The sequence below is a fragment of the Phycomyces blakesleeanus genome (assembly GCF_001638985.1).
Source record: "Phycomyces blakesleeanus NRRL 1555(-) unplaced genomic scaffold PHYBLscaffold_46, whole genome shotgun sequence".
Classification (NCBI taxonomy): Eukaryota; Fungi; Mucoromycota; class Mucoromycetes; order Mucorales; family Phycomycetaceae; genus Phycomyces; species Phycomyces blakesleeanus.
This window is the reverse complement of record NW_017265192.1, coordinates 156,552-171,486: the sequence shown is the minus strand read 5'-3', so window position 1 is coordinate 171,486 and position 14,935 is coordinate 156,552. Positions and strand designations below refer to the sequence as shown.

General features: G+C 34.9%; 5 protein-coding genes across 5 annotated transcripts; 3 read left to right on the top strand and 2 right to left on the bottom strand.

The window, feature by feature from the left end:
- Window positions 1–1,632: 1,632 nt before the first annotated feature.
- Window positions 1,633–5,067, top strand: PHYBLDRAFT_153602 (hypothetical protein; the record flags this gene model as incomplete). Its single annotated transcript, XM_018433204.1, has 4 exons — window positions 1,633–1,788; window positions 1,853–1,875; window positions 1,950–2,192; window positions 2,256–5,067. The coding sequence occupies 4 exons, from the start codon at window positions 1,633–1,635 to the stop codon at window positions 5,065–5,067; spliced, it is 3,234 nt and encodes a 1,077-aa protein (XP_018283391.1).
- Window positions 5,068–5,682: 615 nt separating this feature from the next.
- Window positions 5,683–7,784, top strand: PHYBLDRAFT_153601 (hypothetical protein; the record flags this gene model as incomplete). The annotated part of the gene is made up of 6 exons (XM_018433203.1): window positions 5,683–5,880; window positions 6,001–6,163; window positions 6,359–6,825; window positions 6,993–7,268; window positions 7,332–7,444; window positions 7,541–7,784. 6 exons carry the CDS (start codon window positions 5,683–5,685, stop codon window positions 7,782–7,784), a joined length of 1,461 nt encoding a protein of 486 aa, XP_018283390.1.
- Window positions 7,785–9,563: 1,779 nt separating this feature from the next.
- PHYBLDRAFT_71056 (hypothetical protein) lies at window positions 9,564–10,685 on the top strand (the record flags this gene model as incomplete). The annotated part of the gene is made up of 5 exons (XM_018442401.1): window positions 9,564–9,623; window positions 9,691–9,785; window positions 9,855–10,134; window positions 10,198–10,284; window positions 10,515–10,685. The coding sequence occupies 5 exons, from the start codon at window positions 9,564–9,566 to the stop codon at window positions 10,683–10,685; spliced, it is 693 nt and encodes a 230-aa protein (XP_018283389.1).
- A 308-nt stretch (window positions 10,686–10,993) lies between these two features.
- PHYBLDRAFT_71055 (hypothetical protein) lies at window positions 10,994–12,297 on the bottom strand (the record flags this gene model as incomplete). Its single annotated transcript, XM_018442400.1, has 2 exons — window positions 10,994–11,876; window positions 12,104–12,297. 2 exons carry the CDS (start codon window positions 12,295–12,297, stop codon window positions 10,994–10,996), a joined length of 1,077 nt encoding a protein of 358 aa, XP_018283388.1.
- Window positions 12,298–12,705: 408 nt separating this feature from the next.
- Window positions 12,706–14,113, bottom strand: PHYBLDRAFT_153597 (hypothetical protein; the record flags this gene model as incomplete). Its single annotated transcript, XM_018433202.1, has 5 exons — window positions 12,706–13,082; window positions 13,211–13,481; window positions 13,538–13,644; window positions 13,803–13,895; window positions 13,963–14,113. 5 exons carry the CDS (start codon window positions 14,111–14,113, stop codon window positions 12,706–12,708), a joined length of 999 nt encoding a protein of 332 aa, XP_018283387.1.
- Window positions 14,114–14,935: the final 822 nt, after the last annotated feature.

Below are 14,935 nucleotides of genomic sequence, written 5' to 3'. Positions count from 1 at the left end.
TTTTAATTTTCTCTATTTCTTATGTTTTTTTTAATCTCTATATGCCCCGTCTTTCTTTTCTTCTTTATATACTCCGGTTTTTTTTCTATTCTCTATACACCTTATGCTTTTCTCTTCATTCCCTATATGCTCTATATGCCATTACGCGATTTAAATAAAATCAAATTGCCAATTCATCAAGATAAAAAGAATATCTAAAAAAAAAAGAACGTAGTTTAAAAAATAAAAAAATGGCAGTTATGTTACTATTTCGTTCACACATTCCAAAAATTATTAATCTTAATAATTGTTGACATCTTTGATATTCAATAAAACATATATTTCAATACTCAAAGTGGTCATTACAACTTACAAACATTTTTTACAGTATTGAAAATATTGTACAGCAACAAAAAAAGTGTTTTCATGTTACTTTTTTAAATTGCTACGAATGACATTACCATCTTACAACAAACGGCGGAGATTTTATTGGGTTTCGACCAAAAAAATGGCAGTTATGTGCCTACTTTCGGCCCAACTGCCATTCATCCCGCCGTAGTGATGGTGTATCCAAGAGGATTGCGATTGCATCTTGTGCATTTGCAACGAACTTCATCGGGATTGGCAATGGAAAACATTTTTTCACTTAATTTTTTTTAATAATAAAGGAAGTGTGTAACAGCCGTTGCTTATTATAATTGTCTTTATTATTTTGAAAAAATTCTCTCAGGGACTCTGATATATATTAGGCCAATGATATGTCTTTAAATATATTCTCGCTGCTAAACACAGGAAATGACCTGGGTTGTAATTTTTTGGCTACTATTCACACCCACTGAGATTTTTTTAAACTCAATGTCCAAGCTAGATTTAAAGTTGGCCTGACTAAAATTTCCTAAAGCGGAATATGAAGTGTCCGCTCGAATTTACCGTGAATGGAAAAAAGGATGGATACAAAAAATCTGAAAAATGGGGGGTCCAATAATTGCAATTATAGGGTTTCAAAAAATATTTAAAAAAAAAATGTTTCAAAAAAATGTTTTTATTTTGGTTTCAATAAAAAAATAGTACTAGGATTACGCGTTCTATATACTAGTAGCTAGTCTAGTGTAGCAGCCTCTCTTATGCAATAGATTGGGAGATAGACATGGTAAAAGTAAAGAAGAACGACTATTAAACAGAAACAGTATTAGTGTTATGACCTTTGAAGTAAATAATATGGTAAATTACCTTTTTATACTAGACAGACAGTGATATATGAGACTTACCTAAAGAGATGAGGGTAAAGTTATTAACAAAAGTAAAGGAAAAGACTGCTTGTTTAGTTATGTTAGGAGTAGATACCTTATAATACCACGACAGACAGCTTGGCATAGTTTGAAGTAACTTCCTAATACAATCTCATGTTGGAATCTCCATAGAATCTAATAAAAAATATATATTAGTATCAATATGAAGTAGGGCATAATAAATATATTACTTACTGAGGGTGTTCGGTATGATGGACGCTATCATCTTGTTAGATTACGCTTGAAACTTACCTTTCAGTCATGAGAAAAAAAAAGAAAAAGAAGGAAACAAGTAAACAAAAAAAAATAGCTCACATTATTTCACATGATTTTTTTAGCAGTCATTTTTTGCATGATTAAAGATATGGTACCTCGAATTAGTTTACGCTTTTCTACATCTTTCGTTCCAAAGATTTTTAAACATGGAAAATCACTTCACAACAAAGAGGAACACATTCCTCACACCGACGGCTACAGACAACTGAACATTTGTATGCACCGTCTGCGAAACCGAAAGAGTGTTAGGGTCCTTGCAAGGCCTCAGAAGACATTATACAAAAAAACATCCAAACGAAATGGGGGAGTATGAGAAACTTCTAAAAAGAAGGTAAGTTAATCCTAAAAGTAGGATGAAAAATACTATGTAATGTAAAGCTGAAATTGAGCATACCTTAACATTAGACCTGCTATGTTTGATGGCCCTTCTTCTTCTGCAAGCACTGCCACTGCCACTGCCACTGCCACTACCACTGCCACTGCCACTGCCACTACCACTGCCACTACCACTGCCACTACCACTGCCACTACCAACCTGAACAGTAATAATGAACCTGCCCCAATGGAATTTATTATTGAAAACCCTCAGGACACGTATGGCCATGAAATCTCTGACGAAGACGAATATAGTGATGATCACATTCTATCGTAAGTAAAAATTAGTAATGCAATATTGAAATAGATAATAACCTGTTTTTTTTTGCTGAACAGTGATTCATCAGATGACTATGATGAGACCACTGACGACGAAGACATGGACACCAGAGTAGAATATGATAGCCAGGATCATATCGCTAGAATGGCAGCAGAAATGAGAACCTTCCAATCTCTTTCTCATGCCATGAATGCCTACTCGAACGAAGACAGCAGCAGACAGACATCGTACCGGCCCGATGACTTTGCTGACATTTTTACTGGACCCACCCGTCCGTTTAAATCGAAAGTAGAGTTTATCTTACATGCTCTCTTCTACGGCGATGAAGATCTTGCCTCAGAAAGATCTATCAAGAAGATCATGTTTGCCATGAAGATGGTCTTGGACGTCCGTGAAGAATCTGGAGTAGCACTGGATTTTCCGACACCAAATGCTGTGATTAACTATCACAAGCAGAAAAAGAACCAGATCCCTGTTTTTCCTACTGCCAGTTTCGATGTTGTGAACCAAGACAATGAACGACATGTACTTTGGATGAACAAACCGTCCGATTACATCAAGTTTACCATGACATGTCCCGGAAAATCATCTCAAATCTCGGCCCTTCCTGACTTCACGGAAAACCAGCGGTTGAATCTCAACCAAGGCGAAAAGTGGAAGGAGAACCCATTGCTCCAGCACCCGATGATCACTTCAAACGGAATGGACTACTGGGTGGGTGATGTCGTCGAAGTCCAAGGCTCCCCGAACCGGTATCTCCTTGAGAAGTTCTTCACCAAGGACGGATCCATACTTGCCAATGCGTTCCAGGTTTATGGTGGCCACGATCCTTGGCTGAACCATCCTGATGATACTCACTTCCTGCGGTTTGGAAACTCTACGAACTTTGCTGTCTCTACCCTGAAGTATACCATTGAAGTTGATAGGATTATGTCTACTGTTCAAAAAGACAGCGATCTTTTCCTCGGACGTGGTTTCTCTGTTTCTTATTGCCCTGCCAAAATTGTCACCTATGCTCTTACTGGTGTTCAATCTGACTTGTGGCTCAACAAATCCCGTGTTGAAGAATTCAAGAGAAGACTTCCAGGCTCTGGTTTGATGAAAGTGGTTGTCTGCCCACTTAATCTCTATTCCGACGATACCTCCGGTAATTCAACAAAGCAGTACAACAAGTATGACAGTTACTTAATGTACTTTGCTGCGTTGCCACTTGAGACGAGAAACAAACGAGAAAATGCTCTTTTCATTTGTACCTCGAATCATACACTGAATGCCATTGAGATGTTGCCCCCTATCGTCGATGACCTCGTTAGGCTGGAGAAAGGTATTGAGATGTATTCTGAGGATCATGGTGAAGTAGTTCTTGTTGTTGCGCCCCTGTTGCTCTTTATGGGTGACAACCCTCGTCAATCTCAGCTTGCCATGCATAAGGGAACATCTGCCAAGAAGTTTTGCCGAAAATGCCTCATACCTTCGCCTCGTATTGAACAGGGTTCCATCCCTGATGCTCCGCCGTATTCTCCAGTTGACCACCGTGGGTCAGAAGAAAGAACAAGGGATTTCTTGTGCGCCTTTGCCAATGCCGATTCCCAGTCAGAGCTATATCTCAATGGGTGCGAATTGAGTTATATCAAGAATGGAAGTGAGGAATTTCTTAGACTCGAAGCCTTTGACCCTACCAAAGACATGCCTGTCGAAATTCTCCACATTATTCCTCTTGGCCTGACGAAATACTTGATGACTTTTCTCTGGAAACAGAAGATGCTGACTACAAGTGAAAAGGGGAGACTCCAGGAAGCTCTAAACTCTTACAAGTCTTGTAAGAGTTACAGCCGAACATTCAGGAACAAGCTTCGCCACACTGGTTCGTTCGTTGGACGCGATTTCAAGGAATTGATTCAAGTCCTGCCTGGAATTATGAGCAAGCTCTTTAGTGACAAACCATTGGCAAGTTTGTTCATTAAAGCCTTGCATGCATTAGGCCGCCTGTCGTCTTTGGTGTACATGCGTGGAGTCGACCGGTGCTTCGACTACTATATTGCCCAGATAAAACACGCTGTCACTGATGTAACGGATCTGCTTTTTCAACTGGATGTCCAGATTCTCCAAAAAGGATTTTCTAAGCAAGACTTCACGTTCAAGCCAAAGGTCCACCTTCTGCATCATATCACTGATGACATTGTTCGTTTCGGTTCCGTGCTGCAATACGAAACTGAAAACGGTGAACAGTTCAATAAGTTCATCCGCGAACATTTATTCAAGACCAACCGCCATTCCACCTCTCGAGACGTCGCTACAAGATTTGGCAAGCAATTCATCTGTCGGCATCTTTGTAATGGAGGATCGTATGTCGTAGAGAAACCAGCTGGTAATGGAACAAGATCTGTGAGAAGTTCAATTGGTGATTTTGTCAAGCTAGCCCCTGTCAATTTCCCAGGCTTTAATCTCCATTTCTTTGGTTCTCGTGTCAACAGTGACAATTCTAGGTTGTCGACTCCCACTTTGTGCGATACACTTGCAGGTGTTTTTCAATCAAATGGTCAATTATTCCTTGGTCAGGTAAAGATCGTTCAAGCAAGAGACTCTGCAGACAGAATGAGGAAGGCGTTCTTTATGCAAAAGTACCAAATTGTTCCGAACAGCAATGTAAATTGCATCTATACCCCAGCCGTGGTAACGGACAATTACAACAACATTGTGGTTCTGCCCCTTGGAGGCCTGGTTGAAGTCAACAAAGATGACATCAACATCGTTCAGGCTGTTGATATTCACTTGTCCGTCGGGTCTTCCAATAACCAAAAGTTCCTCAACGTTGCAAAATTCGGCATGTTCTGGTGGATGTTGATGAACATTGCAAAAATCTATTAAAAAAAATGACTTATCAAAAAAAAAAGTATTTTTCCCAATGGGGTTCGTCCAATAAAATCTCTTCTTTTCCAGCTCTCTTCGCTTCTCCCCCCATTTCAGATTTTTGTACCATCTAAAATTTTATCATGACACTTAAAACATTACACTAATCCACTTTTGGCTCATTTATATCAAATTCGTACACCCAAATCTGAGCCTTAACAGGTTCAACTTAAAATTGGAACTCTAAACCAATAGAAACAGCTGTACCATTAGAAATTACCATAAATGAAAGAAATGTCAGTAGGTGTGTTATCGATAATTCCAGGTAAGTAGAATTCAATTATTTTAAGGTGTTTTTGCAATGTTATTTATTATGTTGCCCTTGCCTACTAATATCACTGCTTTTAAGAGACGCTTTGTTAACAAGCATGATTTAGAAAAACTAGAGCATTTAATTGAGTAATAAGAAGCTGAGCTTTTTAGCAGAGTTCAAGTATAAACAATATAGACAATAAATTATATGCAAAAAATGCACACTAATATTAACAATATATCTTTATAGCATACTAGTATTGCTGCAATTTCTGAAGAGATGCCTAAAAAGCTCATAGGAGTCGACCATCAAAAAGGATTATGCTGGTTGAAAATTCAACAGCTGAATCGTCCAGTTCAGCCAATTTGTCTACTTCTGTTGGCTCAAATGTCTTTGTTGCTCTTCAAAGTAGCTCGTCAATCAATGTGTCTGAGTTTGAGCTTGCACTTAAGGCTTTGCCAATGAAAGTACATGCCAGCACTGCCGCAATTTACAGAATGCCCTTAGAACATTGGAAGGTATGTCTCAACTCAATAGAATAAGAATCTATATTGTATTGATTGTATTCATTTTTTAATATTGCTTAAATTGAAGGACTTTTGCAAAACAACTGACACAGATATCCTGTTGATCTTCAGTATCCATACACTGTTGGGCCCACTGAATTTGTTATTGCCTCCTTCAAAGAATTTGTTTTCAAGCAAACATATATAAAAAGTGTTTCAGTAGAGACTGATGTTAGAACACAAATTGGCTTAAGAACAGAAGATAACAAAGAAAGACAATTGACTTTGCTCCAAAGTAATACAAAATTGCATGAAATATATAAAAAAAATCCGTCAATTATACTTAATCATCAACCCATTTTTATATTTGCTGAGAATGCTCCTTCTAACAAGAATGGTAATAAGAAAGTTATCAAAGTTCCTTTAGGTATTGAATCTGTCAATCAATACAAGAAAGTCTTGATGTTCTTGCACAAATTTTAGTCTAAAGGTCGAGAAGTTGGATGGCCATCTTCCAAGAAGACTAAAGAAGCGATTGAATTGCTCAAGTATAAACACGACCTTGTTTACGACAAAGTACAAACAAACATAGATAGAGCAGCCCATTATGTGATTCGGGACTCTTATAAGTCTGGCAAACTTATAAGAGTCCTGAAGAGCCTTTGGACTTCTGACAGCAAATCAGGCTTGTGCGAGATGTTTTCTATCTCTTCCTGCCACCATATACTACTTAGGGATCAGGATTTGAGAAATTTAAACTTTGCGTATTGCTTTTGCACAATCATTCCAAAGAAACAGCACAAAGAAATGCAACAGGCTCTTGCTTTAGTTTTTAGTCTAGACAAGGGCAAGACTCTGAAGGAAGGAAAAGTCAAATTTGCATGTGCCATTTGCCATGAAAACGTATTCAGATGTCCTTTTGGTGCATTTGCCTTTTTTATGTTCAGTTTGCTTCAAGTAGCTTGGCCAGCTAAAAAAAGGGACTTTTTTAAAATAATTTCTAACTTTCTTGACAAAAATTATAGACCAGTGGTGACTTCTTGAACGAAGACAGATAACAGAACTGGAAGGTATTGCATAGACGTACTAGCCCTGAGAAGAGTTTAACTGGCGCTTCTCAATAGAAAACTGCAAAAAAGGCACTTGCAGATGAAGAGATATACACCACACAAGTAATACATGGTGGCCGTCATGCTGGGTCAATGGAAGCTGAGGGCTTAAGGATATCTTTTGATCTGATCAAGCAAGAAGGAGGATGGAAGGATCGACTTGGTCGTTTGGAGACCCATTACTTGGGTAAACTCCCATCTCCTTTTGCCAGAGGTATGGCTGGCTTTTGGGAAAAGCCTTTCTCACTAGCAAGAAATGGCGTGTCACTGCCAATGGAATTACAAAAGATGGTATTTCCTTGGATCGAAGACTATTTCAGTGTTGGTAATGCAGAGTGAATAGCTGTCTGTGAGAAGGAGATGAATGAAGTTGATAAGAACGAGGATGAGGATGAAAACATCATAAATTTGGAGATAGATGAAAAAGCAGATTCCGTAGAATTCGTGGAGGAAGATGGAAGATTGCAGTCGAAAGAAAAAAAGAGAAAAGAAAAGCAAAGAGCAACTCAAAGCAGTATCAATACAGCAAAGCGCAAATTTTTACAACTCTTAATATGATGCAGAAGAATAATCTTACAAGATGCAGCCATTTACTTGTACTTGAACAAAGAAAACAAGCACATTCACACAAGAAACCTTCCGTTCTCAAGTAACAGCTTCAGAATGTTTCAAGAGGATATTATAGCTGCCATTACCAGCCCTTCCATTGGTAGACTAGAAGAGTATAAAAGCCTTGTTCCTAACATTGTCAATATGAACAAAGAGGTAGCCAACAGAGTGACAGAAGTAAATCATCGGATCATATAATTGCAGCAACAACAAGACAGCTGATTTGAGAAAATTGAAAACTCTTTCAACAACTTCATTGAATAAAGTAACCAGCAGAATTGGCTTCTGGTGAACATGACACAGCAACTGCACTGCAAAAAACATCCTATAATAATATATAAAATATCTGTAATAGCAGACTTAAATATAATATAGTAAGCCTATATGAATTCCATACAAGATTGTAAAAATGGACTCCTGAATTTGTCAATGATAATATTTTACATACTATTAGATAATGAATTACATTTGACATTTACATTCATGCAGAATTGAAATCTATAATTCATTAGTATTTTGGTTATATATTTATCCATAGTTACGAATCCTACTCAAATATATCTTTATATGAATCTGTTTTTTTAAATAACCACCTTTTAAAACAAAATAAACTTGGGTTCACATTTATTAATAGTAAAAAGCTTTGTTAAATAGGATTTAAATAGGATTTAAATAGGATTTAAATAGGATTTTTGGAAGATTAAGACTCTCAATTACTTTCAAAAAGCTTGCTGACATCATTAAAAGATGATGATTCAGGAATGGAATATCATGGAAAAAATGGTTTTTATTGATTTTTGGAATGGTTGAAAAAACAATTTAACTATTTAACGTTTGCCACTAATACTTCTTTACATACACATATTTGGATAGTAGCATTTGTATACATGTTACAATTTCATTCATTGGATAAAATGAGAGATATTGATGACGCGATTTATAATATACTTTCCCACCTTATTGCTTTCATATATCCAATGCCTTTTTCTCTGATTTATACTCCTTTGACCAAAAATAATTTTGTTGCGACTTTTTTAGACTTTCTTAGACTTCTTTTGTGAGAGCTATATTTTGAACATTTAAGATAAAAAAGAAATTATCATTAATATATATTGCTTCATAGATATATATATGAATACTTACATATAAAGACATTTTAGAATATCTACGGGTAGGATTTTCAGAAAATAATAACACCATTTTGATTTTTAGATACTGAATAAATCATTAAAAAACACAAAATAAATATACAGTTGTTAATATATAAAATTATAAGAGTGTATTTTACTTATATATTATAGACACATGTTTACAAGATAGATTGTTAAGTGTATTGCTTGAACTAAAATTATATTTTATTTAAAATATATAAAAATAATAATAATATATTCCAACTTTGCAAAGTAGTTAATATTACCTTTGACTGAACCATAGATATCTTAATATATCTTTTGTAAAGTACAGTGAGGCATGGTTATCTATTCAAATATTCTCTGAGATATTTTGATAATAATGAGTCAATGGGTTATATGTAGAAAATTCAAAGAATATTACCATAGTGTTTTGAATACTTGCTAATAGTACTTGCTTTCTTGAAAAACCTATAGAGTAAGCAGTATAAGAAGAGTATAGAACACACGTTGGATAATAAAAGTGCGGGTGTGAGCAGTAAACTTACCAAATTATTAAGGAAGCCAAAAAAAAGCATGTGGAAGAGAAGAAAGTGAAAGAAAAGAAAAAGGGAACGCAGTTATTCTATTAAATACAAATTTAGAAATATATGAAAAAGAAAAACAAACAAAAATTAGGGCAAGTGTTTTCTTATAAAAATCAAATATAAAATCACACATCTTTATAATCTTTAATATCTAATAATGATAAATAAAATAAATATTGTATATTTTTATATCAAACAATTATTGGTATTAACTCATATGCACTTATTATAAAAATAATGTTATTATAATGATAGTAAGTATGTTTATTTTTACCAAGTCTATAGTGAACATCAAAGTTCACTGTGTTCCCCAAGAAAATGTAAAGCATTGAGTTTAAATAAAAATTGTATATAAAAAATGAATAAATTGTATTTCTAAAATAATAGACTTTATTGCTTAATATGCTAAGATCAAAGACCAACCGCTCAAACAAATCCAACAACTCCACCAGCACCAATGGCTATGAATCTGCTGAGCAGATGTAATTATATAGATTTCATTATTATCATTATATTAACACTTATTACTCTTTTTTTAAATATCATATTAGTTCACCAAGTAATGTAGGGGAACTTTTGGATCTTATGGAGCAAAGAACCAGAGTTCCAAGCAGTGCTCCAATGGCTCCATCACCCAAAAGAGCACGCACAAACAATGAGAATGATCCATCTGAGAGCACTCATACAATTGAAGATGTGTATCAGAAAATTGACCAGGTGAGCACCTTCCTTTTGAGTAGTGCTCAAAATGTAGCTTCAAACACAATTGCTACTATTGCAAGTGAGGTCGTAGAAAATGTCCTTGCTCCTGGACGTATTTCTACTGTAGATGTAAGTATTTAATGTATTTTTTTAAAGAAATATCTAATATATAAATCATAGCAATTGATGTAGGACTACATGTTTAATGAGAGCTTGTACAGTCAGTACAATGGATCAGAAACATGTCGCTCTGATGGAAACAGACAAATAATTCAGTCTGTAAAAACCTACCTTAGCAACTAAAGCGAAGCAAAGAATCTACTACCTTCCACTCTGCATAAAAAAGTTGTGGCCCATATTGCCAACAAGAAGTCAAAGGAGAATAGGTCCAAAGAACAGAAGACCATTGACAACAAATCTTCACAGTACCATCAAAGGTGCATAGAGATAATACATCATCTCTTATAAATGTAACCATATTAATAAAAAAAAACGAAATAAATATATAGACTAGCAAAAGGCGGCTCTTCGCTTTTGCCTCAAAAAAAGAGTACTTTGTGAAGACATTTGGAGAAGATAGCAACATACTTCTTCAGGCTGATTATACGTCAGATCTGGACTCTGACAATGACAATGATTCTGGTTCATCAAGTTGTTTTTGGCAATTTTGGCCAACATAAAGAAACGATGAGGTACTATATAAAGAGATAAAATAGAAGAATTGTTCAGTAATATATATATTCTTGATTTTATAGGCTGACAAGTTTGTTGATGAACTTGATACACATTATGAGTCTCTCCCAAAAAAAAAGAATGCCAAGGCTTTTTTCCACAAGCTCAAAGAAAGAAGAGCAAAGGTGCTTGAAAAGAAAAAAACGGATATACTGCTATCCTGGTCAAAAATCAAATAAACTTTCTTTTTTTTTAAAAAAAAAACCTGATTCATAAAAATCTTTATAGAATCAAAGGTTGTGTTTATTTAGTTATATTATGCTTCTATTTTCTGAAGAAAAGGGATTACTAAACGTTTAAAGTCACTGGTTATATTAAGTTTATATCTAGCAACTGCTATTAGTGAGTATAGACAATGTACTGGAAGAATGCAATCATATTTCAGAGTGGTTAAAGGCTCATTCCATAACTCAATCTTTTCTGTCATCAATGGTTGATAACTTCCTGAAGCATAGCTCGTATACCATTCTACAAAAGCAAATGTATGAACAACATCTTTGCCATTGATGTTCAAGATATGTTGAAAGAGGTAGAGAATGTGGCCAGGGAATGCTGAAATATCTTCGCCTTTGTGTTCAAGAAAAAAGGCTTGGAAATAGGAACCAGAGGAATATTCTTGTCTAAGAAGTGATATGCGCTTGATTTTTTCAATTCGGTTGTTCACAAAGATTTGGCTTGAATGGTGGTCTGAGTAATGGGCAAAAAGATTGTGACTGTTATACACGTGACGGTAAAATTCCAGTAAACAATTATAATGTTCCTTGCACATCGTAATCATCTTCTCAAGCTTTATTGGAAATGTTGCTGGTGGTAAAGATTCCCATCCTGAGGATAACTTGCGAGGGTTTGAAGAAAACTTGACAAACTGAGGTAACTTGAAAGCACTGCTATCAGATTGCAAAGGCAAATGAGGTTGACTGTTGGAAATGCTGTGTAGGAAAGTAATAATAAATTTGTCAAGACTGGTTGAAAAGGCTCTGATATAGCTGCTGATGTATGCTTTTTCAAGAAATTGCTTCATCATTGTTGACTCGAATCCACCCTTCTGATTTGTCTCGAAGTTTTTCAGCAAACCATTATAACGCTCAAAACTAAACAGCCAAAACGCATAAACAAGGCCGAAATCATTGATACACTTGCTAAGATGAAGATGCAAGTGCATGTTTGGAGTAATTACTGGTTTTTTTTATAAAAAGCCTGACATTTGGTGCAAAATTCTTGAAGATAATTGTGAGCTTCTGCGGTTTCTTTGACAATTATGGATGGCTTAGTTAGCAGACGACATGCTTTTACAAAAAGCATTCAATTGGCAAGGTGGATGGCAGGAATTACGCACTTCAAAACAAATGGGGAATATATTATGCACCACGACTTCCACTCGTCAGCCTTCATAAATGAGAATCCATCACCAATTTTCTTTGTAATACGAGCATACCCAGAAGGTACAACAACTCCATTGGCAAGTTCTTGCATGGTCAAAAAATCCTTGTCACTGATCAGTTTGGAATCACGCCAAATGTTGATCATCTGCTTTGCAGTTCCAAGATAGAGATTGTGCATTGGATCAATAATGGTACACCAAACTGGATCAAAGTATGTCAATAAGTGAAGCTGAGACCACCGGGTTCTATTCTCTCTCTCCAAAATTGTTCTTCCATTATTGTTTTGTGCTGTTTTTCATATGAGAGCATCTCTGAGATTTGTTGCCTTTGTACGCTTTATCTACGTCTTGTAATCAAATCCAGAATAATCGAGCTTCGTGGTTTTTTTGAAAGTTTTAAATTGGCGTTGACATCGGTGACAAGCGCACATGCTCATATGACCAGTAAATCCAGACGTTTTTCTGGCAGCAGGAATATCGCAAGCAACACACATTAAGGCAGCACGAACAGTTATCTGGGTATTTCTATAGTCTGTCATTGATACACTGGAATACAGGTCTATCAATTCGGCGACAAGGGGCTCCAATTAGTGGTTCATGCTATCTGTGCTTGCTTCTTTTAGTCCTGGCATCATGCCAACAAGAATGATGTTTTCTGGTTTGAGACGTTCACTTCGTGGGAGATTATTGATGGACAAGTAAATTGCACCACTCGAGTGGGTTTGGCCATCAAAAGGTTGAAACCAATCGATATTTAACGTCAGCATCAGAGATTGGAAATCATCAACAAACATTGCATCATTGCTGTCTTGTAGCTCATTCCACATTGAACCATCATAAATATCAAGTTTTGTATTTTCTATTGTTAGGCGGTTTCTCCAAAGATTAATTCTTTGCTCAAAATCTGGCTTGAAAAATTTTTGCTGTAATGCGTGCTTAAGTAAGTTGTATGGATACACCATTACTGGAGAAGAACAGCTGGCAGTTGAGAATTTGTATAGCGGATTGTTATAGGTATTTGATTCAGGAAAATTTTAAAATTGCAATTCTTTATGGTTGTGCCTGGAGGATATATCAAATGGCATTTCGAACATGTCACGTACACTGTCATTCCTTTTGTTGCTTCGTCAAAACCAGTAATATGTCTTAGGCTGTCGATTGTCAAAGGGAGAGAACCAGCCAGGTTGCAAATGGAGAGAAGATTGTTGCAGAACTCAATGAGAATATATTCACAATTATCTACCAAAAAGATCAGGTGAGATATGACAATGAAAATAGCTACGAAACGAATATAGATGGGCATGCTATTTACTGAAAACTCATGAACTATGAAGACAAATGATAAGTTAGATTCACAATCCAGCTTTGCAACAAAAAAGAAATATTGATATCATAATATTTCATATCTCTAGAAGTTACAGAACTCTCAGTGTCAACATCCAAAGTCTCGCCTTGTTCGAAATCAAAACTTGCATTTCCTTCTTCAATTTTATTGCTATCAATTACAAGTGATTCAAGGTTGGTGTCTTCAGAAAAAATATCGACTCTTCTTGATGTGCCAATATGAAAGCTGATAGTGTATATTTATTATTAATGAGTTAGAATAATACATTAGCATCATATATAAGAATAAAAAGTAATAGATTTTAATAAACTTTTTTTAAAAATTATATTATTTTATTACTTTCTTCATTATCATTATCATCAGAATTTACATTGTCTGCATTATCATTATCAAAGATAAAGTCTTCTATATCAATATCTTCATTTTGTATGTCTATATAATATATTTATTAATATCAAATCTATATACGTAATCTTAGTTTTATTGGTTTTTTATTTACCTGTTGTGTTGGCTGCAGAAACTAGCAGACCATGTTCTTTATTATGTTGTCTTGCATTTTGTTTTCTTTGGCGCTTTCCAGAAGGGCTGGATGCTATGCATTCAGGACATTGACAGAAAACGTAATCGTTTTTAATTCGATTGTTAGACATGGTGAATATGTGAAATAATAAAAAGATATAGATTTTGAAATGCTTTTACCGAGGTCTTTATACAGTGAAAAATAACTTATAAATAAATATAATACTGCTCCATGTCATGCTTATACTTTGCCAAGTATTACTTCAAGATACCTACTGTGCACTTTGTTATAACTACCTTCACACTTTGCTAAGTCATTATCCAAGACATTTACTGCGCACTTCATTAAAGTTACACTCTTTTTGACTTCTCTTTTTTTTTTAAAAAAAACTATATTTGGAAGGATAAGAATTGTCCATTAAAGCAAAAATTCTGAAAAAGGAATATTCACATCTCACAACATGTGAGTTAAAAAAATTGCTCTTTTTGCTCCTTTACATTAAGAGAAAGAATCACTCAAAAATACTACCGCAGCAAATATAAAATTACATAACCTCTTGGTACACACTCAAAATAATATCACTACAAATCTTTCATCCAAAGAATTGCTCTTCCATTTACATTTATTATATAAAAATAAAAAGAAAAAATGTAGTTTATTTTATTTTATCTAAAAAAGGTGTATTATATAAAACATATTTTACTTTTCTTTAAGTATATAATACTTTTAATATAAATATTTTTTTGAGTGTAATTTTCGATGATATTAAAGACACATAAAATGCAGAGGGGAAAGTGTTGCTGGTATAATTTTACAGCTAAAAAAACAGATTAAAAATTATAGCCAAAAATAAAATATAATTTTTAATTTTTATTTTTTTTTGAAAATTTAACAATGCTAATAAAACTATATTAAATTGTTAAATTGACAGTCTTTTTCAGTGGGGTGTGTT